This window comes from Phalacrocorax carbo, chromosome 6 (genome assembly GCF_963921805.1).
Source record: "Phalacrocorax carbo chromosome 6, bPhaCar2.1, whole genome shotgun sequence".
Classification (NCBI taxonomy): domain Eukaryota; kingdom Metazoa; phylum Chordata; class Aves; order Suliformes; family Phalacrocoracidae; genus Phalacrocorax; species Phalacrocorax carbo.
In genome coordinates this window covers 53,150,529-53,175,232 of record NC_087518.1, presented here as the reverse complement: position 1 = coordinate 53,175,232, position 24,704 = coordinate 53,150,529, and the positions used below count along the sequence as shown (strand labels likewise).

At 41.5% G+C, this 24,704-nt stretch overlaps 2 protein-coding genes across 20 annotated transcripts in view; one reads left to right on the top strand and one right to left on the bottom strand.

Moving 5' to 3' along the window:
• FUBP1 (far upstream element binding protein 1) overlaps window positions 1-10,551 on the top strand; it is a 36,962-nt gene extending 26,411 nt beyond the window's left edge. For all 6 annotated transcript variants that reach the window (XR_010373457.1, XM_064455367.1, XM_064455370.1 and 3 more), the window contains one exon: window positions 9,453-10,551. Coding sequence is in view for 5 of the 6 variants with exons in the window: in XM_064455367.1 (XP_064311437.1) it covers window positions 9,453-9,470 (18 nt within the window). In the remaining variant the exon portion in view is untranslated. The remainder of the gene's footprint in view (window positions 1-9,452) is intronic.
• On the bottom strand, window positions 258-24,216 carry NEXN (nexilin F-actin binding protein). 14 transcript variants are annotated; one of them, XM_064455360.1, is made up of 14 exons: window positions 23,960-24,216; window positions 16,133-16,214; window positions 14,717-14,908; window positions 14,505-14,586; window positions 14,258-14,406; window positions 12,844-12,885; window positions 11,533-11,727; window positions 11,281-11,454; window positions 8,738-8,923; window positions 4,449-4,649; window positions 2,972-3,193; window positions 1,667-1,852; window positions 849-1,209; window positions 258-748 (listed from the first exon to the last, which is right to left on the bottom strand). In XM_064455360.1, the coding sequence occupies exons 2-14, from the start codon at window positions 16,157-16,159 to the stop codon at window positions 735-737; spliced, it is 2,031 nt and encodes a 676-aa protein (XP_064311430.1). In that variant the 5' UTR covers window positions 16,160-16,214; window positions 23,960-24,216; the 3' UTR covers window positions 258-734. The 14 variants fall into 14 exon arrangements, with proteins under 14 accessions (XP_064311430.1, XP_064311431.1, XP_064311419.1 ...); XM_064455361.1 differs by having other exon boundaries at window positions 16,133-16,210; XM_064455349.1 differs by lacking the exon at window positions 23,960-24,216 and adding an exon at window positions 23,400-23,643 and having other exon boundaries at window positions 16,133-16,210.
• Window positions 24,217-24,704: the final 488 nt, after the last annotated feature.

Genomic DNA, 24,704 nt, shown 5'->3' with positions numbered 1-24,704 from the left:
TTTCTTAAAGCTTGCTTCCTATCACCTTGGCTATGATAGGCTCGTATTTTGTCACCAACTGTTCCTGTATCATTTAAGCAATGAAAAAATGAAAGTTTTACAAGCAAATGCCGGTACCATAGAGACTATGACAAGTTTTGCTGAGATAGTTTTTACTTGGATTATCAACTGCATAGGTCAATAAGAGCATAAGAGTTTAAATGCAAGCCCATGTTAAAACAGAAGAACTAATGCTCTTTGAAACAAAACAACAGAAGTGAGCAGTTATGTCATCTTTTATTCTTTAAAAATAGTACACTGGGCGTTTTGAAAATCATCAATAAGTATTTCCTTTTGCCAGTTCGGTGCCTCTGGGATACAGGAAAACAGCTTAAATATTCAGTGTTCATGCAAAATGTACCAACAGATTTACGCTACTACCCAAGTCTCCAGACTGTGTTTAGCTTTATACTGTTACACAACAGTTGGTCTTCAAATGGGGGAGCACTATTATAATTCAGCGTTTCCTTTAGTTGATCTTTCATACAGTGATTCCTTCTTTTTAGCTTTTAATACTAATGCTTTGTATTGAGCAAAGAACCTGGACGCTCTCACAATTTGAAGGTTATTCTTATCTGATGCAGGTATGACAAATCAATGCATATCCTTGCTTTCTTTAGTTGGCCCCATCAGAGAGAGAGATGATGCAGTAAGAAAGTTTTGAGGGGAAGAAAGATTCCAGCTAAAGGAGAGCATTAGTAGTCATCAGCTAGAAAATAAAAGGGTTAAGAGAAAGAGATAATTAGATTTTGTAATAGGAAAGCTGCAAGAAGAATATTTGAGAAGCGAATTAAAATGCTAACTCTTACTTTCAATGGTGAGAATACAGGTGCTGGCAGATGTGCCTCTGGTGTTGACTGCTTTACACATATATTCCCCTTCATCTTCTGGGAAGGTTTCTGGCAAGTAAAGGCAGTAGGTTTCTCCTCTTTCAATATATTGATAGTCCTCAGAGTCCTGCAACATTTCCCCCTCAAACCACCATGTAACTTCAGGTTTTGGTTCTCCGGTAATTTTAACTGTAAATCTCACTGGCTCGCCGTCAACCACTGATGTGTTTTTCAGTGACTTCTTGAACCAGGGAGCTCCAGATCGAGCTTGATCTTCCTCATCTTCGCAAGTAGAACCATTAATAATGCTTCCCTCCTCTTCTTCTTCCTCTTCCCTTTTCTGTTTCAAAATAAGTCGATTTAGAACACTTGAAGTGGCAATAGCAGTACGACTGCTAATGACACACATGCGATTACGGAAAAGTTACCATGTTTCTGAGAAGGGGAAATGCCACCCCTATGCTCACTAGATAACGTCATGCACTGAATCTGGATATGGAACAGGCAGTGAAATGGATTTTAATGAGGCTGGAATCTTGGGGTAAAATAGGCATGAATGTAGATTCCTTTTTCAGGCTACTCAAAGGATACGATGAACCTTCTTTGCAGTATGTCTCATACTCTTCAAGAATGTGAAAACACCAAAAGCTGTTTTACGTTATTGCGGCAATTCACAGCAGCTGTTCAAACAAGTGTAATGTTCCTTTCATACCTCTGGCAGTGCTGCCATCAGTGGTAATCAGGAGCTAAGTTAAATGACACTTATGGCTGAAGAAAAGGTACTTTGTAATTTATACCTTCTGTAACGCCGCATCAATTTCTTTTTGTTCAAACTGCATGCGTAGTAATTTCTGTTCTTCAATTCTCCTCTGCTCCTCTTCTTCCCTGGCTCTTGCCATTTGCTCAAAACGGGCCTTCATGTTTACTTTGTGAGTAAATGGAGCCTCGGACTTCTTGGCTGGTCTCACATCTACCTCATCATCCTTGGCGGGGGGGAGGGGAAACAGGACTTAGTTATTACCTTTTTAAATGTGTATGATATAAAACTAGTCTTGTAGAGCAGTAGTTCTTAACTGAGCAAAGCTGCCCAGCGTCCTCTTTTCTTAGAGGTTTGTTTAATGTTGGGTTTAAGATCAAGTCTCATAAGAGTTTATCCCAGGCATAGAGCAAAATACTTGAAAAAGTAATTTTAAAAATGTTAAGTAGGAAAATACTTCTAAATACTTATTTTCATATAGAAGTTGAATACTGTCTTGTGGCAATGATAAGTCCTTAGTGACTTGACTTTCGTGCCATGATGTTATGGTAGCTTCGACACCTAACACAGGTTGACGTTATAAAAACATAATTGCAGTGTCAGTCACCGAATTAAAAGCTCAGAAATAAAAGATGGGCTTTGAGATGATGCCGAAGCGAAGTGACTGCTGTGGACAGGAACCTCAGAAGGAGGCTCAGGTCAGGCTTACTACTGTTCAGTTTCCTGCCCTACCATGTGATTATCTCATGAAAGCTCACATTGCTGTTTTGGGTCACAATGAGCATAGCGCTGAGTTACCGGTTAGACTGATAGCTTTATTTCTTGGCTTTCCCCTCTGACAATACGGAAGAGGTTCCAGTCTGAAGCATAGAAAAGTAGGCATCCTTCTCTGCTCTACCCTGAGAAGTGAGTACAGACAATAAAAAGACTTGATCTTGAAATGCTATTGTTTGGTTTTGGTGGGGTTTTTTAACTCATACAGTTGAGAATGAATTAGAGTTCAGAGGAGAAGCAATTCCTATGATGATTAACAGATCAGTTCTCAAATGTGAATGTTTCAAACCCTCAGGCTGGCAGGTTTCAGGTTGTTAAGATGCTGAATTGAGGAATTTGAGCAGAAACACAGATCTCTGCTTGAGCAGATGAGTGATCATAAATGGATGCTGTTTCCTTTAGGGATGCTGAGGTGAGAGTTCCTCATGCGTCCAAAGGAGGGAACAGGAAAGAAGGTAGAAAAACATTTTGGAAATCCAGCAAAGTTTGGTGAAAGCAGCAGCACTGTCGGCTCCCCGATCGTTAGTGTGCTAGTTAAGGATATCATTAACATATGCAGAATGCAGCTTACCTCTTGAAATTTTTCAGCTTCCCTTTCTCTGATTTCTTCATCCATTGCTCTTCTCTTAGCTCGTTCTTCTTCAATCTTCTTCTGTATTTCTTCTTGAGACAACTGTCCTATTTTTTCAAACTTGCTTTTTAAGTTCTTGGCCTGAATAGAACCACTTCTTTTTAGCTTTATTAATTCTTCATATTCTTTGCTTAGCTCAAAAGTTTCAGACTCTTCTTCCAGCTGTTCAGAAATGACAGAATGTGTAAGGTGGATAAAAGCCCTCGTCATTTTTGCTACCTGTTCTCCCCCCAGATAGGTGTAAATTAAAACACCTGAACGTGTCTCTTAGTTATTTGAAATCAGCACAGAGACCTTTTCCCTCTAACTTCTTTTTTTCCCTCGCTAGTCTCAGGCTTACTGCGCTTGAATCACATATAAACTTGACATAGATTTTCAAATATCTTCTTGAATGTGCCCTTTGTTTGAGGATTGCTGTCAACAAACCACCCTTCACAGACTCGGAAACCCAGACACCTAGCAAGGCAAACTTAATTGTCCTGGATCTGTAATTTACCTTTCTGACTTACTTGCAATATGATATGAAATAATTTTCTAAGATACAGCCACTTTGTCAAACAGAAAATAATTACTTTTTTTAATTCTGTAAAAAGCAGCTGATATTTCAGGATGTCGTGGCTGGAAATCAAGTGGCAGTTGTGATCTGCCTGGATCCTGGCAGATCTTGATCCTGGTAGTCAAACCATGTTTCAAGCTGTAATTGTTGATATTTTACTCCCTCCTTGTGAGACTTCTGACTGACAGTAAAGATGCACGTGCATTGTAGTTGGGTGTCCCTGTCTCTCCCTTCTTCCCCAGGATGTAATACAAAATTTAGTTGAAGAATTTGCAATCTAGAGCCTTTATTACTCTAGCTTCGCTTAACATAAATAAATGTCCTCTAACGTTCAAAGGGGAATAACAAAGAATTGCCACCCACAACCAAATCAAATTGAAGTGTAAAGTTCACGAACACGGTGTTTGAGCCATTTGGTATGCAAAGCAAATTTTGTGTGTGATTTTTAAAATCAACTGTGACAGTCTCGATACACTGATTAGAAATAAGTTGAAGCACTGTAATTCTTTCCTAATTACTTAACACAGCATTCCCTTGGGGAAAAGCAAGAATTTTGCTCTTCCCTCCTTTCATCTTTGTGTATTCATCTGGGAACTAGATGTTTCTGTTCTCCCAATATTGTAAATATTATGTCATTGTTTTAGTAATACTGTAAAATTTTCAGCAGTGACTGTAATACAGAATTACAAATCTGAAGTTGTGTTTTCACTTCAAGGGTAGCAAGGGATAAAAGCATTTTCCTGGTAGATTAGTGATTAAAAAAATGTGTCTTATTTTATACAATGTTAGAGATTTTAGTAATTAACTGACCTATTGTATTTTTATTCCGAGCATGCTTAACACACCCTTTGCTATACAAACCTCTCCCATTTCTTGTCTCAGCTGTTGAAATTCTTGCTTTTCCTTTTCCAACTTTTGCCTACGCTCTTCTTCTGTGCGTCTCTTTTCTTCTTCCATTTTTTGTCTCAGCAACTCCTCAAAGTTAATTTCCAGTTTACCAGGTACGAGAGATTCTTGAGAGACTGTTTTAAACATTTCTGGTGATTCATCATCCAGCACCTGCTGGAAATTGAGAGCATTAATGATACAGCCGGAAGGTACCTGTGATGACATCACAGCGTTGCTGAGACACCTTTAGTACGTAACAATAACCAAGTGTTTTGCCACAGTCCAGCACGATGCAGTATGGCGATGTGGGTATTCCTCTAATGTTTTGGGAGGGAGTGTGTTGGGGGGGGGGGGGTGTTGGATTTGACTTTAGCTCTTCATTATTACAACGCTAAACTTTTATAATGAAGCTGAAGGCGTTCATTAAAATGCAGTCTTTTTTGCAAGATGGTGGCGAGGATGTCCTCTAAATGCAGCTTTGCGACCTGAAACAATTCGCTCCTGTTTACTTCCCAGACTATCATTGGACGAAGCGCTTGTGTTGAAATGTTGCTCTTAACACTGAAGTACATACATCTGGAATCTTTTTCTAAGCAAACTGAACTCTACTCCTGTTTGTAAGCGATATTAGTATTCCCAGTAAGGATAACCGAGTAGAATTTTCTAAAAGAAACTCTTCTTGTGCACAAATTGATTATATTAAGTGATGTTGCCGGCCTGCTGCTTTGTACAACCCCAGAGCAAGGGCTTCCTCCTTTCTGTCCTTTTCTCAGAGTAGGGTCAGGCTTTGATGGTCATTCATAAGCAGTTTGCTTATTTTGTAGAGACTAATTCAGAAGAAGATGATAGGGCCTAGGAAAGGTGACTTTCGTTACTTCCAAAAGCAGGGAGTGTAGGAAGAAGTGTTTTATCAGACTGAATTTGTTGAAGCCAAGTATTACTGAAAAATGAAGCTGTAGCATGACATGAATTATGCTTGAAGATTTTAAAATAACTTCTTGATAAAACGTATAAAATGTATGTTTGTGCATTTAACTATATAAACTTAATAACAAAGATTGTCTCAAGAGGAACAGTCTGTAGATGAATGTGTGAGACGAGGTCAGACACAGATCTAGAACTGTGCTGATGTGGCTTTAGGCACTATTTAATCAGCACATGTTTGAAAAGCCTTGTGGCAAACACTGGCGAGCCCAGTGTGCCTCGCATTGTAGGCATTCCCAACAGCAGTCAGTCAAATGCTAGAAAGAATTACAGGAGCAAAACTTTCATTTGAGAACGTGTTTTGATTAGCTTTATAAAGAAACAGAAATTTATTTTATTTTTAAAAGGTTCTTTTGCACCCCCTTTTCTCTTTATCGCTACTTACTGCCATTGTAACTTACACCTTCGCTGCTGTTTGTGCCATCGTGATTCGTGCCGCTGTGGCGACCTACTCTGCCCATATCCTTTTTATTTGTCACAGCTCTTTCAATAGTTTTTGGGGCCAATCCCATTCAAATACTGCTATTCACTATAGCTTTCCTTCAGATTTTCCCTCTGAGTAAACTTAGAGTTGGACTTCAGCCCCACCATTCCTTCCATTCCTCATTCGTTTTGCATAATATGAGCATATTTGATTAAATTGTGTTATGGAGAACTGGAGTAAAAAAACAAAGCTGTAAGCTATTTCCTTTAATGAAAACAATGCATAGCCACATAGTTTTCAGAGGCTAACCACAGCTAAATTAGCAAAGAAATGTGAGAGTCTCTTGCTTTGTGATGCATTAGTTCATACGCTCGTCACTTCAAGATACAGAACTAAGTGAATAGAAGCATTAATTCAAAATTTACCAATGCACGTACGTATCAACCTCAGAAGCTGTGTGTATTGGCAAACACTCGCAGCTGTATGCTCTGGGTTGTTGAATTAGTTATGGAAAGACAGTAAGCCAACTTATTCCTGGTTAAAAAACACAGGAATAAATTCAGCTGAGTTGTGGGATGCACAAAAACCCTTGTGGTTAGTTCAGTAAATCTTTTAGCTGTATTTTGTGAACTGAGACCATATGGGTTTTTCTCTGCAAAGTGGGAACAGGTGGTAGTGAGAAACAGTCCTGTAATAGGTGCAGTTTGCAGCAGTTACTGGATTGTCAGTGGGCAAACAGTGACTGACAAGAAGTAGAATGTTCTTTCATTCGTGCTAAGACGGGATCTTTATGCAGTCCCTAACGGAACAGGACTGACAGGGATGAAAGATGAATGCTTCAGTCTGAAGGGGATCACATTGATGGTGGGAAGCATGGAAGTGTAGCTGTAGTACAAGTCCATGTGATGAAATAGGGAGATCCTTCCAAAAGGAGGTGGCGTTTGTGTCCCAGCAACAATATTACTACTTCTGTGTGTCTATACTTTCAAAACCAAATTAAAATTAACAAACATGAAAAAGGTTCCAAAATAACTACTTAATTTAAATGCTTAAATAAAAATTGAACGTGAGGCTTTACTGCTTCTTACAGGGGTGACTAATATGTTCTTAAAAACGTTTAAAAGCACATCTGCATTGCTGCTACATTGTGTAGCTGTGGAAAACAGGGAAAGCGTGAGCTTATATTTTCTTTTACAAGTAACAGAAAATGTGTTCATAATCAGGATGCTAATTAACAGAAAATTTTCCATTAATGTATATGCTGAAAATACATTTTCAATTAATTTTTTACATTACTGAATGTCTTCACTCTGCTGTTACAGGGCAATCATAGTCTGTGCTGCATCTAATGGATTAAACCCTGTTTAATCAGTGAGATTTTTCTTGCCCAAACACTTAAGCTTAGGTTCTTGCTGCACTGAGGCAGAAAAAGAGATTCATTCTCAAGAAAGCAGGAAAAACCTGAAGACAGCATGTACTTTCTTTGCTTTCCTTCAGTTGTCTGCTGGCTTTTCATAAAAATTGTGATGGCAGAAGTCCAGCAGCACTTTTTTTTTTTTTAAGTGGATTTAGCTTCTATTTTCTGTCTTTGGAGGTTTGGACAGACACTATTTTCCATAATTGCTTACCAGTACATTATCAAGTATAAATTTACGTTGTAGTTTCTCTGAGTAGTCTTTCAGGGTAGAGGTCTTGTCTTTGTCCCAATTTTCAGGCAGAGGGAGCACTGCTAGCAATATTAGTAGTCATAGAAAGCTTTAATTTGTCTCAAAAGCATTGCTTTGAATGATGAAGAAATTTTTATTAGGCATGCAGTTGGACTTTCCCAATAAAACCACAGAGGGGAATGTCGGAAGACACTGCCAGATGGGCTGGTTGTTCCACAGTTCTGAATGGCGTGTCTTGCCCTTCCTTTTGAAACAAACAATACTTAAAGTTGGCAGTTGTGTAATTTAGTACTGTATTTCCTAACATCACCTAATAAGTAACTGGCTTATACCCAAAAGCCTGCTGAAACTTGAAGTTGTTGGAATAAGCATGAAGAACACAGTGAAAAGCTCCGCGACCGTTATTTTTTATAAATGATGATGTTGCTGCCCTCTGGAATCAGGCATCTTTCCCTGCTTTCAGGCAGTGTCAGTATGTCAGTCCTAGGTCTCTGTAAACTTGTCTTCAGTATAATCAATTTTAGAAGTCATTGCGTATTTGTCTAAGGAGGTTCCATATTACTAATTGGTCTAATGGTAAATGCCACAAGTTACTTTTTCTGTTTCTCTGGCCAAGCAATGAAATACGATAAAACCATCAATTAGCTGAGTTCAGCTTTCTTAGTTCTTCCTTCCTAAAGGGCCACAGATGACCATAAAGTTTGTAGTTGCAGTGAGCAATGTTCTAGTATGCTGTTAATTATTCTCCAGCTAGTAAGCGCTGATTGGTGGACACCCTGTAAAGGCAGGGAGACAAACTAGGAAAAGTAAAAGCAGTTGCTCTTCCACCGCTCAAAAAAAAAAACCCAAAACCAACAAACCTTCCTTGTGAAAACCTTTTGCTTTCCAAGTTTGTTGCATCTAGCATAATAATACCTGTTGGACACAACATCTGGTTTTGACTACATTATTTTAAATCCTTTCTAGGCTTGCTGTGAGGAGGGCTTGTTCTGTGGTGATTTCCAGTAAAGGAACATGATTAGTTTACCCCTCCCCCACCTTCCTAATAAATAGTGAGGTGAACTAATTAATGAAAGAGATGAAGCATGCATTCCTAACGGCTTTTAAAGCTTTCTCCTAGAGCTGCTTTCTAGTTCATCGGAGACTTAAGTAAAAATGAAACTATATAGTAAACAAGAATGGCATACCATGTTCTTCCTTGCTTCAGCAAATGCTCTTTTCTCCTCTTCTATGCGTCGTCTTGCATCTTCTTCTGCTTTCCTCTTTTCCTCTTCTCTCCTCTGTCTTTCTATCTCCTCAAAACTGAGTCTGAGTTTACCAGGACGGAATTCTTTAACAGAATTTTCAGATTCCTCATCGCCATCTTCATTCATCTTCAGAGAAGAGGGAGAAGAAAAAACAGAAAGGACTTACGCAAACATAAAAATATTCTTTATAGAAAATAAATACTCCATTAATTCCTTTCTGATATTTTTATAAAGGTTTTTCTGTGCCAGAGGAAAAAATCTATCAAGAGTTTGGTTCCTATAAGAAACATTTTGGTTTTAGCCAGGGAGCGGAAAAAAGAAACGTCTTTCAGTATCCTACATGTAGCTTCCATAATCCTTGAAAGTCTGTTGAGTGTGTAATTCAAAGAAATATGTGTTATCAGGAAAAGGCTGAACAACGAAGTATGTATTTTATTGTCTTGGGGTCAGATCCTTTACTGTAAATCACTCCCTATTCACTTTCTTTACATCACTTTCATAGACCTTTATACCATCAAGTCTTTATTTGCATAGAAATTGTTTTCACCAACACGCTTACCAGTTAAAAAATTGCTGTAGAGTTTTAGAGCAAAACTAAATCGATTAATGCTTTGCTATTACTCCAGACTGAGTTTTTTGTTTCTTTTCTTTTTAGACATTTAATCATCACTGAAGAAAGGGAATTGAGATACTCTGATCTCTTCACTATTGCTTGTCGCCAGTGAACACTTGTCTGCTAAGAGAAGCCTGTGGTTTGCAAACTGCAATCAAGAACAAAAGAACGAACCATCTTCAAAAGATACCTCGGAGTTCTTTATTTGTTAATGGAGGAAACTGCCTGGGAGCTGTCAGGGTACTGATACCCCAGATCTCTGTGAAGTGCAAGCAGCCCTGGGACTGGTATGTGGGGTAGACAGTTAAGGGAATTACAGGAATCTTTTATTTGGAATTCATAGGGAAGAAAGGATTGAAGGAAATGAACTGCTGAACTCCTTTAAGAAAACTTTTTAATTCAAATTTTGACAACCACTGATACAAGATAAAACTGCATGTTAGAAAATGTCTTTCGATTAGAGAATCTGTCAACTACTTTATGTTACTTGGTTAATAAAGGCATATACTTAAGGGTGGGAGATGTGAACAAAACTCCCGTTAGAATGGCTAGTGACTTAATGAAGTTCTCTCTCCTTTATTTTCTTTCCTCTTCCCCTTCACTAGTACCCCTGCCCACCCCCACATAAAAAGGAAAAAGTACATTACTGACTAAATGTCAAGGTTATTGGCACAGAAAAGTTAAGTGATGTACTGGAGGTGGGGGTGGAGGAGTAAACTACTATTTGGGTGTCTGCCTAAAGCTAGGAGCCTCTCGGTTTGGACCGGTTGGGAATTTCAGTGTTTAGGCTTTCTGGAGGTTCTGTGTTGGTTTATTTTGCCTTGTTTTTGTTCTTGGAGAATATCAGTTTCTTGAATGTTTTTGAAATATAGTCAACATAGTGATCTTGAGCTGTTTGGCCAGGAATGTCCATTCATAATTATACCCTTTTTAAGCTGAAGTTAACAAACTCCTAGAAATAACGTTTTCAAAGATTTCATCAAAGATTAAAATCTCATTTCTCATGCATCTTCTTTGTATGTGAATTAACAAAGTCATAATGATCATGATTGTACAGGGGAAAGATATTTAAATACTGAACTTCACTATACTCCATTTCCAAAAGCATTTTTTAAAGTGAGGAAATATAGAACTAACCTATCTGGTGTGTCTTATGTTAATACTAAGTGGGTGATTCCTTTAGTATGATCAAAGAACAAACTATAGTGAGGTCTGTTTATAGTCGATCTAGAATAAGATCAACTAAAGCCAACTAAAGTCCGGCTTATAGTAAGAACAAACATGGAGGCAGTTTTGCAAGTAATACAAAGCAGGAATTGTGAGCTACGTCTCTGACAATTTGGGTATATTGTTGTTTACATCAATCCATACAAAAGAGCTAACCTGTCTTTTTTCCCTTCCTTCATAAGACGAAAGTTGTAACTGATGTATTTTTCTATCGCTTTTATAAATAAATATGGAAATAAGAAATAGCATTCTGTTACTACAGAATGCTTTCATCAAAAACTCGTTACCGAAACATCTGAAGCACTATTTGAGAACAAAACAGACAACTAATTATCTTCTTGAGGGCTTACAGCCTAAGGTATTACAAAGTGTAGATATAAAACCTGCTAGGATTGCTGCCAGATTTAAAATACATAAATTTCCTGGTTTTATTAAAAGAATGTCTAAAGCATCATGCCAGTGTGGTTACTGACTTAGAACTAAGGTCAAAAATACGTCTTTCAAAAATTTAGTGATACTATTTTCAGACTTGTATCAGGTTGAAATATTATTAAGGAATAAGAAAAAAGAACAATCAGATTAAGGAGGGAATGTAAAAGCATATCCTATGTGAAAATTCAGCAGGAACAAAACATGTATTTACCATTTGCTGTCTAGCTTCTTCAAAGGCACGTTTTTCCTCTTCTAAACGCTGTCTTGCTTCTTCCTCCGCTTGCCGCCTTTGATTTGCCTGTCTTTGTCTCTCAAGTTCTTCAAATGTTACTTTCAGCTTACCAGGAGACAGAGGCTCTTGTGTTTCATTATCTTCACTTTTACCCTGTGTAAGAAAAATGAAATAGTTACATCTGAAATAATACATAATTATTTCTTAGGTATTTTTAGATGAGTGGTTTACCATGACAAATGAAAGGCACTTGGTTTCCTTAAGGAATTGTTTCTGTTCCTCATATTTTAGCTTCATTTCTTCATCCTGTCTCTCTCTTTGTTCTGCTCTCTCCTTTCCTGTGTTCTCAAACTTTATTTTCATCTTCCCAGGTGTTTTGGTGGGTTTTACAGGCACTACTGTAACTAGCAGTGAATCATCCCCTTCCTGTCCAAAAAGATATTTATTATATTTTCATAAAGCTTGGCTTCCAGACAGACCCATTTCTTAATGAAACTGCTGGTTTCGCCTTTGTGCACCAAAGCTTCCAAAAGAATTACTTGTGTTGAGTATTAACAACAAGACTAAACCCATCTGCCTGAGGCACTCACTAGTTTTCTTGTAACATCTGAAGAGCATCAAGGCTGAACTATATTTTAAACATAACTGCTGGCAAACTCCTTAATCTCTTTACATATTTCTGTTAACTGTTAGTTATAAATATTCACAGTTTGGGGAAGAACAGGTGAAATTTTGAACACGTAGCAATTGGAAACACGCTCTAGTTCCAGTGTTATATTTACTAAGTAAAATATATACAGTGGTTGGAACAAGCTTGTAGTTCTAGAGAGCTTTTGTCAGGCTTGTTTTGAAGGATGCTGCTGCTTCAAAACTATTTTCACAACTTACTTGCCAAAATATATTTTGCCCAGTTTTTTCACAAAATACCATGATTAACAGAGATACTGTCAAATAACTTAAAACTAATGGGTTGGGTTTTCTTGTTTGTTTGTCTTTCCAAAACTGTAGTAGGAATGTGAATTTCTTGTGTTAGTGAAAGGCAACAGGACCTTTGGACCAAGATTTTTGAAATTAAACGTATATTTGCAAGACATAAAATCCAGATCCATATGGTAAATTAGTCAATTTTAAAAAACAAGCAGCTAACTAGGTAAGGTGTTCAAACATCTGCATATTGACAGAACCCCCTTTTAGGTTTAAGGCAAAGAGCTTTTAAGAAGATACTTTCCAAAGCGAGAGGACTTAGACTATCATTGCCAGTATACCTCAAATCATGCTGGTGGCTTTGAATATTTACATTTTATGTGTTTTTTAACTATCCACCACAAAATATTCACAGTGCAGACTCTACTTCAAACTTAAATAAATTCATTTCAAGTGCAGACATATAGTTCTGTATACGTCAAAGATTTGTTAGCTTCTTGGTTAAATTTCAATTCGGTATTCGTGTGCCCTTTTCTAAGTTTTCCCAGCCCAAATTAAAATAATGAAACAAAGTGAATAAAAATGTAGGTGAACATTTCTTTAAAAAAATCTGATTACCTCTGCTGCTGATTCAGTTCCCGTATTGTTAAAGTCATCAATCTATTAAATGAGAATTTCACATGATTACATTACTTTGGCTCTTTGCCTTAGATTTGCAAACATAGAACTGGAAATTCTTTTTGTATCAGTGATATATACGTAGCACTTAAATTCACAGAGATGGTAATGATCGAACCTTTGCTGGAATACTTCAGGCAGGTTAGCATGTTGAGGAAGAGGGAACACGACACAGATCATCATACAGAAAGTACGCTAAAGCAGTCTTAACACTTCAGTGACAAACTGAGAAGAGGACTTTAGATGTCCATTCTTCATTTAAGCACTCCAGAATTGTGTAAAAAGAAAAAAAGCTAAAGCAAGCTCATTGGTTATTTCTGATTCAAGTGACATCGTCTTCCCCTCAACTCCTGCAAAAAGCCTATCGCTGTATTTGCTTCGTATGGTGTCTTTATATGTTGCTGTCTAAAACTAATGTACTTTCTAAAATTCTACATGGTATGTACTTCTGCCTTTCAGAGTAGACTAAATATATGCTAGGTACGTTTCCAGTTAGAGTCCAGTTTTAACAATTTTAAAACTTGTAGTAGAAAGTACTTTCCAAGTCCTTGTTGAAAACTGACTCGTCCTCTGGCACTGGTTTTCTTTTGTTACAACAAAACCAAATCTGAATAAAGTACTGCTGTCTTCTGGTTAAATAAAAATTTGCTTATGGTTCTAGTCTGTCGTTGAGATGTTCACTCGCACGGCACTATGTGCAGCACTGAAGAAAACTTACAAAAGGAATTCAATATGATACCCCAATGCAAAATTCTACAAAAGACAAAATTTGCTTTACTGGCATCAACAAAAGTTGGAGTCTGTTCACGTATATATGCAATAAAGACTCACAAATCATCCAAGGAATAAAACATCCCCTGAATCTTCACGATTTATGATTTTTACTGCATTAGTATCGTCTCATTTCTGCCTGCCTATGGCATTTTCCCATTTCTTCTTGCTTGCCTTAGTTAATTTATCACTGGACTATATTCACTAACGTATAAGCAAAACCTGGCTGAAGTAAGGGTTGGTAAAATATAAGGGATATTTTAAAATCAGTTGAGTAAAGTCTATAAACTCTTGTACGCATACGACCCCAAAACCTGTGCCTGATTCACTTCCCTGCCAGGTTCATGCCTGCCCAGTTTCATCTGTAACTCCAGTTCAGTGCTTGAAAAAACTGTCACCATGAAGAACTGCAGATGAAGATTCTCTGAACATTGTTCCCCACTTCCCTCCCATTGAGCATCTCCCATGTAACTCACCGCTATCGGAAATCTTAGGATCAAATCTTTCTGATCAATACAAAACCTTTCTTCTTGTGTGGATTGTTTACAATTATGTCCGGACTGTTGCGATCAGATGAACATACCTCCTGTGCTTTTTTTGCTAATTCTCTTTGAATTTTTCTTTTCTCAATCATATCTTGTTCAATTCTGCGCTTTCTTTCTTCTTCCATTCTTTTTCTTTCTTCTTCTTGCCTTTGCTTCTCCATTTCTGCAAACTTGCCTTTAACTGTTCCTGTGAATACGAAATACATACCTCAGTATGAAATACAATAGTTACAACCATTACTTATCTAGTGAATTTTGTGGCCTTTAAAATCGGGCCTTTCATACCTATTAGCTTTGGAACATAACCTTTTTCTATTTTAGATGATTTTGCGTCATCGTCTTCATCGGATCCAAGCAGTTCTTTCATCTAGTTGATGAAACACAGAAAGTAAACTGTACACCTTAAGTAAAATTCCAATATTATTGTCTTAAAATAATGTGAAATTATTTTCACATATAATATTAAAATAACACAAAATATTGGCAAAGAAAATAACCTCCTGCTTTCTCCTGTTCCATTCTCTCTCTCTAACATATTGTTCTTTTCTTCTTTGCTTTTCATCTCTAGATCTCCTTTGATTTCTTTCTTCCCTTGCTTTCTGCATAGCTTCAAATTTATCCTTTACATCACCCTTGTGAAGCTTGGGCACATAGGATTTTTGGACGGGTTTAGATGAAGAAAGCAGAATCTTGGTGAAGATATAGAAGAAATGAAGATAAGAAAAAGAAAGTTGAAACAGATGGACAGAAATACTCAGGTAGATTGGGTTAGAAAGAATGTAAGAACATAAAACAGAAGTGCCTTTGGGATTATGACTTTGTGCCACTAGCCATCATCAGTTAAGCATCACTGTAGTTGTTCATAAATAGTCGTAAATACTGAAGTATCCAAAACAACATTTAGCATTGAATTAAACTCAGGCTATAAGTAATTGTAATGCGTAGCTCCGTCACCAAGTATATGAACTATGTGAACGTACATTTTCAATTACTGTGGCTTTAAAAATTAGATACAGATTGATATCGTTGCTTTGAATCATACGCAGTCACCAAAGCCCCTCTCCACCCCTAGCATTTAAAACAGATATAAAGGCACGGATGTATAATAACAATATGTATGTTTTCTTCTGCAACACTTCAGCAGCCCAGACGGTTTTTAAATAAATAGTATTATTTGTTCATTTAACACTTCCAATGCATCATATACTGACTTTTTTAATATTTAGAGAAACTCAGAAGTCTTTATGTTAACATACAACATACGTTATGTTATATAACTTTACGTTATAAAGTGTCAAGATCACCGGACTTGCGGGACTCCGATACCGCCACTGGCCGCTGCTTTGCCAATGCTTGCTCTGTGTGTGCCCAAACCGCAAGGGAAGGTCCCGCTTTTCAGAACTACTGTGAAGTTTTCTCTCTTTTTACTCTGATGGCTACAGCAACGCTCTCGATAGAGCCATGCTGAGAAAAGTGGCTGAAACCATTCCATGTTTTGTATTTTCCACCTAAACCAATAGTTTTTGTTCCTGCTTTTGTTCCTGTTGTTCAGCAAGTCTACGCAGAAGAAATATTTGAAGTAGCCTAATATTTACATTTTAGAATTAGATGCGAATGACACCCTGAATTTCCCCCCAACATTTCAAGTTTCTTCATATTTTGGTACTTTTATTTTGCCCTCCTCCTTCATATTTTTTTTAATAACAGTAAGAACATGTTTCACAGATTCCATCAAATCAGAAAAGTTTCCTTAAGCTACTGTCAAGCGCCCTTCCATTGTCTTAAAATAACTGCAACACCAGCCGGCTGCCAGTATAATTGTGTGTCTTTTACACTTGTTTGTAATTACTCTTTTTGCAAGCATCACTTGTAAAGAACAATATTACTTTGATTACTTTAAAATTGCTACGTACCTCAGTCTTCTGTGCAATGTCATTCATGGCTACTGTATTGTGCTCTGCACCTGGTATGTTTAAGATTGCTTTCAGTTTCTACCTGAAAGAAACAGTTGTAGTTATATTCCTTTCTTTTCCTTTTAAATGATGCTTTAACCATCTTCCTGTAAATGAGTTTGCATAGGATGAAATCGATGTATCACAATTTCATTTGGTCCTTTGAGGCTTCTGAAGACAGGAATACGTTCCAAGTATGCAGCAGTAATTAAAAGAACAAGCTTACGAGTCACTATTCATGCTCACAACCCCTCTATATAGACCCAGATATTGGTTTTTAATTTCCATTAAAAAAAAAATAATAATGACTTGGAGCCAAGCTCTGGCTGCCCCAACTGGTGGGTTATGAAACTGTTTTTCTCAGTATTCATGCTAGCAGAAAGGAATGTGCTCTGCACCTCCGCCGCTCCACTTCAGTCTGATGTACGAGCCAGTGAGCTCAGGTTGCACGAAGTCTGCAGAGAGCTCAGGCCAAAACTCCACGCAGCCTCCTGGAGATGCTGCTTCGTGCTTTATATGGCTGACAGGAGGGAAGATGGCCCCGTGGCTGGGGGGACCTACCTGCATTTCAGAGATGCAGCTGGATCGCCTCCCTGCTTGAGTCTCAGCTGGGCTGGCGACTCTCGGCTCTTCGCCCAACAGGGGAACACAAAGTAATGCCTTCCTTTCCCCTAGGGCTATTCTAGGGAAAACTAGGGCTAAAAGCTATGAAATGAGTTAGGTACGTACGCCACATACATACCTCAGAGAAAGTTTTTTACATCATTTAATTGTGGGCTGGAAATTGCACTGCATTTTTTAAGAGAAAAGTGTTTCAAATTTTAAATTACACTGTACTTTCTAGGAACCTAACAGACAGGCACGTCAAGTTCAGGGCAGGCCTCTTCTTTTTTTTCTTTTTTTTTCTCCCCCCCCCTTCTGCTTTTAAGTCACCAGGTCTATCAAAGCTGGTGGGAGGAAGGAAATCATGACGTGACTCCAGTGCCACTGCTGTCTGTACTGTACCGATGCCCTGAGCCCCAGGCAAGCCTAAAAACTCAGTGTGCCAAACATGGGGCAAATGAAGGGGCTCGAAGTAAAAAGGCTAGAAAAGTAGCTTACTGCTGGCAGGGACTTCTCACTTGTGGTTTAGAGGAACTAAAGTCAGGGCATTTCATGATATGCAAAGTTAAGTTTTTAGTAGTTCTTAGCCTTTAAGTTCTCTAATTCTTAATTACAAACATTATAAACATGGGAATTTTATGTCGTGTCATACATGGCGCTTCAAAAACACACCAGTGTCATCAATGCTCGTTAGTGCTGCTGTAGCTATACAGATCGGTCAGATTCCTAGATCTCTTGGGATGTTTTTCCAAATGAATGCAGTCACAATATACGAAACACGAGCAGTTAGCTACCAATCCTTGCCCTGATTTACAGATCCCAAACTCTTCAAATTCAGCTTCAACAGCGGTGTTCTGGAGAACACTTGGGTGTTCCTTTTCAACAAACGAACATGGAAAGTCATTCCCCCCCCAAATCGCAGTTGACAAATACCTTATCTGTAGGCTGACAGGAATCCAAGCCACCTCAGTTTGTTACTTGTGAACGCATGAATGTGAAAGCGTTAGTTCCTATTTAGACTGTTCCAGGTCAGCAATAGCATGTTAAAATTCTGTTGTGTCTAGAAAGGCAGATAACTTCACTAGCATTCTTGTCGTGTCAAGGACCCCATACACTTTAATACACATTCGTATCTTATGCAGTCCGATTTGCACGTCTTTAAGCTTTAGCTTCTTCATGCATGTAAGTAAAATCCGCATTGTGATCAGTATAACCTTAAAACTAGGTAAAATCCTTTGACTTCCTCATTTTTCTAAGCAGGTCTTAGAGAAGTTCTTCTCTGTTCTCTTCTTTTGCTTCTCTGTGTTTTTAATTTCTCCTTCCCCGCTTGTGGCTTATAGCTTTATACTTAAAATACAGAAGCTGAATAAAAGTTGTAGTGCACGAGCCCATCAGGAAACAAAGGAACATCGTGCACTGGTGCAATTCATGCACTGAAGCAGCCTGGGACATAGAGACCTTGAAGCCTTCATACAGGGCTGGAGCAGAAAAGTAAATCCCAAAGATAATCTTTCACAAGGAATTCCATTTCACCTAAACACCTCAGGCGAAGGTTACTGCTAACCTTCCCGACTCCAACATACCCTGTCTATATGGCTTCCTCTTAAAGTAATTTGAAAACTGACTATTCCAAACTCTGATTTGCTTACTATATGCAATTAATTGTAGGAAGATTATTATATTTACAAATCTGAGAACACAATTTAGCTTTTGCGCTTTTGCATCTACTTTGTCTTGAACCTTTCCAATACGTCTGATTATCTGAACCCCTTGACGGTGTCACTAAGATCGCTGTCAGCACTCAGTCCTTCCCTCAAATAACAAATTTGAAATTTTCTTTAAGATTGCAAATGTTGGAAGAAATTTTCTTTGCAAGTTCATGCCGTCTGAGCTTCCAAACATGTGCCAGTCCAGCAGGTTGCGGGCCCTCAAGATGGCAGATACATTTCTGCCATTTGGATTACTGCCATATCTGCTATTACTTTCGGCTACTTCCCAGCTCTTTGGCATCACTAACTCTTAATATGCTTGAAGGTTAGCCAGCTGGCGCTAAGACATTTTGCATCTGCAAGTCATCCTACCTCCACCTTTGATGCTAAAAGATACGGATATGAAGCAGTAGGGCATTACTGAACACGATACCGCCCATGTTGGCACTTCCCTCTCCGTGGCAGTTAAGCCTTGAGCAGGAACAGCGGGAGGACCCCGCCTCAGGCACCCCTCAAGGCAGAGGAGCAACTTCCAATAAAGACAACCCAGTAACTTTAAGAAAACAAGAAGCACTCCTTGAGGTTTGGCTTGGGTCCGTGAGGCAGTGACCACTGCTTCAGGAACAACAGCAGGCTGAAGCTCCTTTGTATCTGCCTTATCATTAGGAGAAGATCCACACAGTCCATGTGTTGCTGCTGAAAAAACCCAAATGGCCACGTCAAGAAGTCCTGACACCTACAACTCATGGAGGAACAGTGCCTTCATCATCGGCCGATAGCTTTTCCCAAAGTATGTGGTAATAAATTGTCCAAGCCAAGAAACTTTAACATATTTTACTTTCTAACAATAGCTACTTCCTAGCAATCTTTTTTTGAGAGGAGCTAGTTATATATTGAAGCTGCGTGTATATATCTCCTTGTTTTGTAATAAGAATTTTCCCACAGAGTTCGCCTAATACAAGTAAAGCTTATTATTTGAGGCAACAAGAGTCTACTTGCGTATGCACTTACTTGACAAGAGATTTGCCCTCCTATTACGGAACTGTCCAATCTTAAGATCCAGTCACATCTTTTATTTCCTGCGATCATCATACATCAGGAAAAGCTGGAAGAGCTCCTCAGTGAAGCTCCCCACTCAGAAACATCCCAGATTATGTCAAACACAACCGCAATCAAAAAATTAATTGAGCTTGTAACTAGGCTTTTCTTTGCCTATCCAGTCTCGTCACTCTAGCATTCACCTGGCACCAGTCCAATTATTTTTTTTCCCTCCACATTTTACCCTTCCTGTGATTAAACAAGCTATCTCAGGAAACGTTAGCCTGGTGTTACGTTTATACTGAAAGTACTAGACTGCAGTTCCACTTCCAAAGGAGGTCTACAGTGAGATTTTTCCTAGAAGAGAAATGTAACCTCCATCCTTTGATCAATGGTCCTCTGGAACTGCATGGAAGAGAAGATGCCATTACTAGGATGGCTTGGCTGGCTGTGACGCACAGAGCGATCTCTAAGAAGTTTCAAGTGAAAATTTAATACAAAACCAATAATGCGTAGGAAACTGGGCCACAGGTCAGAAAAACTCTGTAAAAAAAATGGCCTGTTTTCAAGCATCTTATTTGTTTGCTGTAAATGGGTAAGCTACCACTCCGATATCAGTTATCATATTGTTATGATCATAGCACTTCTTAAACTTTTCATGCAGACTCCCTAAAACCTTACTTTAGGCAAAATAATCAAAGTGAACATAGAAAACCCTTAAGGGAAGCAGAAGGTTTGATGGCTCACAAGTCCCAAAATCCATCCCCTTAAATTTAACTAATTTCCATTTCTGAAAGGTCAGAGTCCTCAATTGATCAAAAAATGTTGTGCAGCTTTAACCAAATAAAAAAACCCCTCCTATAAATAATAAAATTCCCCTTCATTAGAAAACACAGAAGCTCTTGATTTTCAGTGGAGTTATTAACATCCTCACACGAGACGCAGAAAAACACCAGCGTTCTCCTGAACTGCATACTACCCCCTACAACCGGAGTAGGAAGCCAGGACTTTAAGTCTAGTTCCTCTGTGATTTCTCCTTTCGGGAGGCCCCCCTGCTGTCCTATGGCTACTGAGAGTTATAAATAAGCCCTTCACAGCACAGTCTAAGTTACGTTTACCATCTGTCTCCTCTTTGTGATCTACTTGCAGGGAAGACTCCATTATATAAGAAAACCATATTGTGAAAGTTGGAAATTCACTACTTGCAGCCAAAGCACTCAGGAGAGGAAAACACAGTCCACAATGTTAAAATATTTAACAAAATATTGAATAGAAAGGGAAAGAGAGCGGGGAGTGATGTTCAGCATTTACGTCCCTGCTGTAACTCGTCTGGAATGACACTACCAGTTGTTGTACTAAATTACAGATACTAAAGTAGATACTAAAATTATCGTGCAGAGGGGAAGATCCTGAACTGGCATAAACCGTCAGCTCCGCTGAAGCCAGTGAGTTATGACAATTAACACCAGCTGTCTAAACTTCACATTTTATAAAATAGAAAATGCAATACTTCCACTCGCTTGGATTTCCTTCATTAAGTCTTCCTAATTAAAGACTAGAATGTTTACTGACAACTGACCGGGATAATTCAATTTCATACACAATCTTCTCCTCAGTCTTTGAATTTATCGCACTTCATATGCAATGAGCATATGCAACGACCTCATATGCATATGAGTGTCTCATACGCTAGTAAGAGCCCTTGCAGATACGATTTTTTAAATAAAAACATATTTATTATAAAGGATTTTTGTCTATGTCTGTTTAAATAACTATAAATACTCTCAATGTGACAGTGCCAGGCAGTCCAGCTCCTGTGTTAAACAAATAAAATCACCCTTCTCTGTAGAAAAGGTCTGTCTGTTATTTCCTTACTCTCTTTGGGTACTATTATGGGGTACGTGGGCTCCAGAGCTCTGTTACGGGGGCAGCCCTGCTGAGATCTTCTGGCCCATGATTTCACGTTCCAAGTGATCTGCTGATCCTAATCACGGGTGGCAGTAAATTGTGAACCGAGATCCCCACGAGAAAAACGGGCGTGTTTTCCCCCACGCCATAGCTCCTCCATCCCCCGCTGCGTCACAGCAGCTGAAGCGAAACAGCATGATTTCAGCTCATCTCTTGTTGACTTCACTGACAGGACTTCTAGAGATCAGGGTGGGATAAAATACCGGACACGAAGCACTACGGCAGTTTGCTGCTTCTCAGACGACAGGACACAGAGCCTACCTGCCTGTCCTCTGAAATCCTCAGACCGAACACTGGTGGTCACTGTGCCTGTGCTAAGGCCCTGCCGCGAAGAGAGGTCCCCTGGCTTCCCTTCCTGGGGATACGCTGCTGCTTCCACTTGACCAGCCCTACTCTGCTGGTAGCGCTGATGCCCATAAAAACCAGACTGTGTGTAATACCTTCCTCTGAGCGGGTCCGGCTGCCTTCAGTGCACAGCAAAGGGTCACCCCTATTGCTTCCTGACCTGCCCTTCTGCCCTCGTGAACCTTCAGCTCCGTTTCCCACAGCTAGCTTCCAGCGGGCTCGGCCAGGGCACCACCGTTCCTCGTTAAAGGAGTTTCCAAGCTGAATATCCACGTACGGGAAATGACAGATTGTCTGACTTCTTTCACTGAGGAAACTACTCACTTAAAATATTCCAAATGCAGTTAGAGAAGGTATTTCTTAGGCACGTCTTAAACCACCTACCCAGTTCTTGTATTTCAGCAGACTGTGCTTTCTACATATACCAGACATACCCTCATACTTCGGTGTGCTCCTTACTACGCTTGGCTCTCTTGTAAGACTAATTACTATTTTACAATTCAATTTCATTGGATGTTTTTCTAAGAGATTCGAGGTCTCTTAAGACCTGAGATCTAAGGTTAAGACTCCTGTGTTTTCTAGCATGCAGCTATTTGCCGATTAATTTTCGAAATACTAATAGGTTTCATTAAACACGCTTTTTTCGCAGATGTTTCCTGTGTTAGCAGAAGCTCTTATTTACCTAAATCAAACGTGACAATAAATAGTTTATAAGCTGTCCCGGCAGCCCAGTATTTTCTTCACAGCCACGCTGTCTTACAGTTGTCACTTTGGGGTGAAGCAGAACCTGTGAACGGCACTCCCTGTGCCCCTGCAGCTGGACACCACACCAACAAAGCCGAGCTCCTCTTTATGTAGAGACATGCGGTTTATGAACAGAAGGGATTTTCAAGTCACTTTTATTAAGTCATCATGGAGATAACCAAGCACGTCGCTAAGGCAGACCGCGCCGCACGTCCCCGCACGCTCCCAAGGCTGCCCGACCCCGGCCGGGCTCCGGGCCGGCCCCGGGCCGCCGTGTGCGGGGCAAGGGACGCGCCGGCCCCGGCGGGGCTCCCCGGGGACCCAGCCCTACCTGCAGCCATGCCACCTCAAGCCACCTACGAGCCGCGCCCCCCGCCCCGAGCCCGGGCCCTCAGGGCTCCCGGGGAGCCCCGGCTGGCGCGGTGCCAGCCCCGCTCGGCGCGTCCCCTCAGCCCCGCCGCGCCGCCGCGGCTGCCCGGCCCCAGGCGCTGCCCAACGCCGGGGACCTTGGCGGCCCTCGCCCACCCCGCCCTCCCTACCGGGGCCGCGGCGCGGAACGGGCTGCTTTCTCCCGACAGACGTCCGGGGGGAACCGGCCGCCGGGGGCCGTGAGGGAGCTGCGGGACGAGCGGGGTCCCCGGCGGCGGGAGGAGACGCCGCCGCCGCGGCGGGTCCGGCTGAGGCGGGGGTCGGCAGCCAGCCCGGGCCCCGCGGCAGGACGAGGGAGCGGAGCGGGCCGGGCTGTGCGCGGCGGGGAGCGACGCGGGGCGCGGGATCCCGCCCGAGCCCTCTCTCCCGCCGGCGGCCGGAGCCGCTCTTACCTGCGAGGCTGCCCCGCCGCTGCGGCTCGGCGCGGTCCCGGCGGGCGGGCTGGCGGCTGCGGAGCGCCCCTTGGCTGCGGCCGCCGCTCCGGCGCTGCAACTTTCCATAAAAGTCTCGACGCGCGGCCGGCGCCCGCATTCCAGGCGAGCCCCGCGCCGCGGCAGCTGTCCCGGCCCGGCCCGGCCCGGCCCGCCTCGGCCCCGGCCCCGCGGCCCGGCTCGGCACGCCATGCCCGGCCCCTCGCCGCGGCGGGGGGCGCAGCCCGCCCCCCCGCCCCACCGCCGGCAGCCGCCCGGGCTTATTTTGGGCTGGAAGCACGACGGAGCTATAAATAACCGGGGGAGGGAGGCCGGCTCTCGGCTAGCGCCGTGCCGGCAGCGCCGTGCCCGCCGCAGGGAGAGCGGCGGGAGGGCTCGGCGGAGGGGACCCCCGGGGACCCGCTATGGGTCCGCCCGCGGCTCAGGCGGCGGCACCCCGGCTTTTCCGGGGCCACCTCCCCGCAGGCGGGTGCCCCCGGCGGGGCCCCGCCACCGCAGCGGCTCGTTCACCGCGCACTCACCGCCGCCGCAGCCCCGCACAGCGCCGCTCCCGCCGCCGCTGGCTCCGGCCCTGCCGGCGCGGGGCTTTATACCCGCGGTGTCGGGCCCTGGGTCGTCGCATGGCACATGGAGAGCGACCAGCTAATAATAGTAATGTGACAGTTCGGTGTTGGAGCGGAGGGGAGCCCCGCCAGGGCCAGACCCGGGGGACGGAGAGCGCGTTCGGTTCACAGCAGCGCCTTTCTCTGCAAGCTTCGAAAGCAGAGGCAGGAACGTGCTTTCGTTACATCTGAACGCATTCCTTTTCCTGCTTAAAGATGACTTGTTTCCTACATGTTTAATTGCGAGGTCTCCAGTGCAGAACTTTCTTCTTCCTATGTCACCGGTGTCCGCCACGCCGGAGCCCGCTTTCAGCGGGACTGTAACTCTTGGGGCGATAACCACGGAGACCTTAGGCTTTGCCAATCTGAACGACGGCCCCCAAAGTTAAAAGACAAAACGTGCTTGCCTTTTGAAGGACAGCGCAGGATTTGCCCCAGTGCCACCCTCAGAACAGCCGCACTCCCACTTCTGAAGCAAAGGCACAACATTTCAGTGAAGGAAGGGCTTTCAACTGTCTGTAAAATAACACTTTTCAGCAGATGAACACATGTAACACACAATACAAATTCGGGCAGATCAAAGCACATCTACATTGCCGCTCTACAGCAGCAAGGACTTATTAGGAACTTCTTGTTCTCCATTTCATTATTTATATTACCCCAC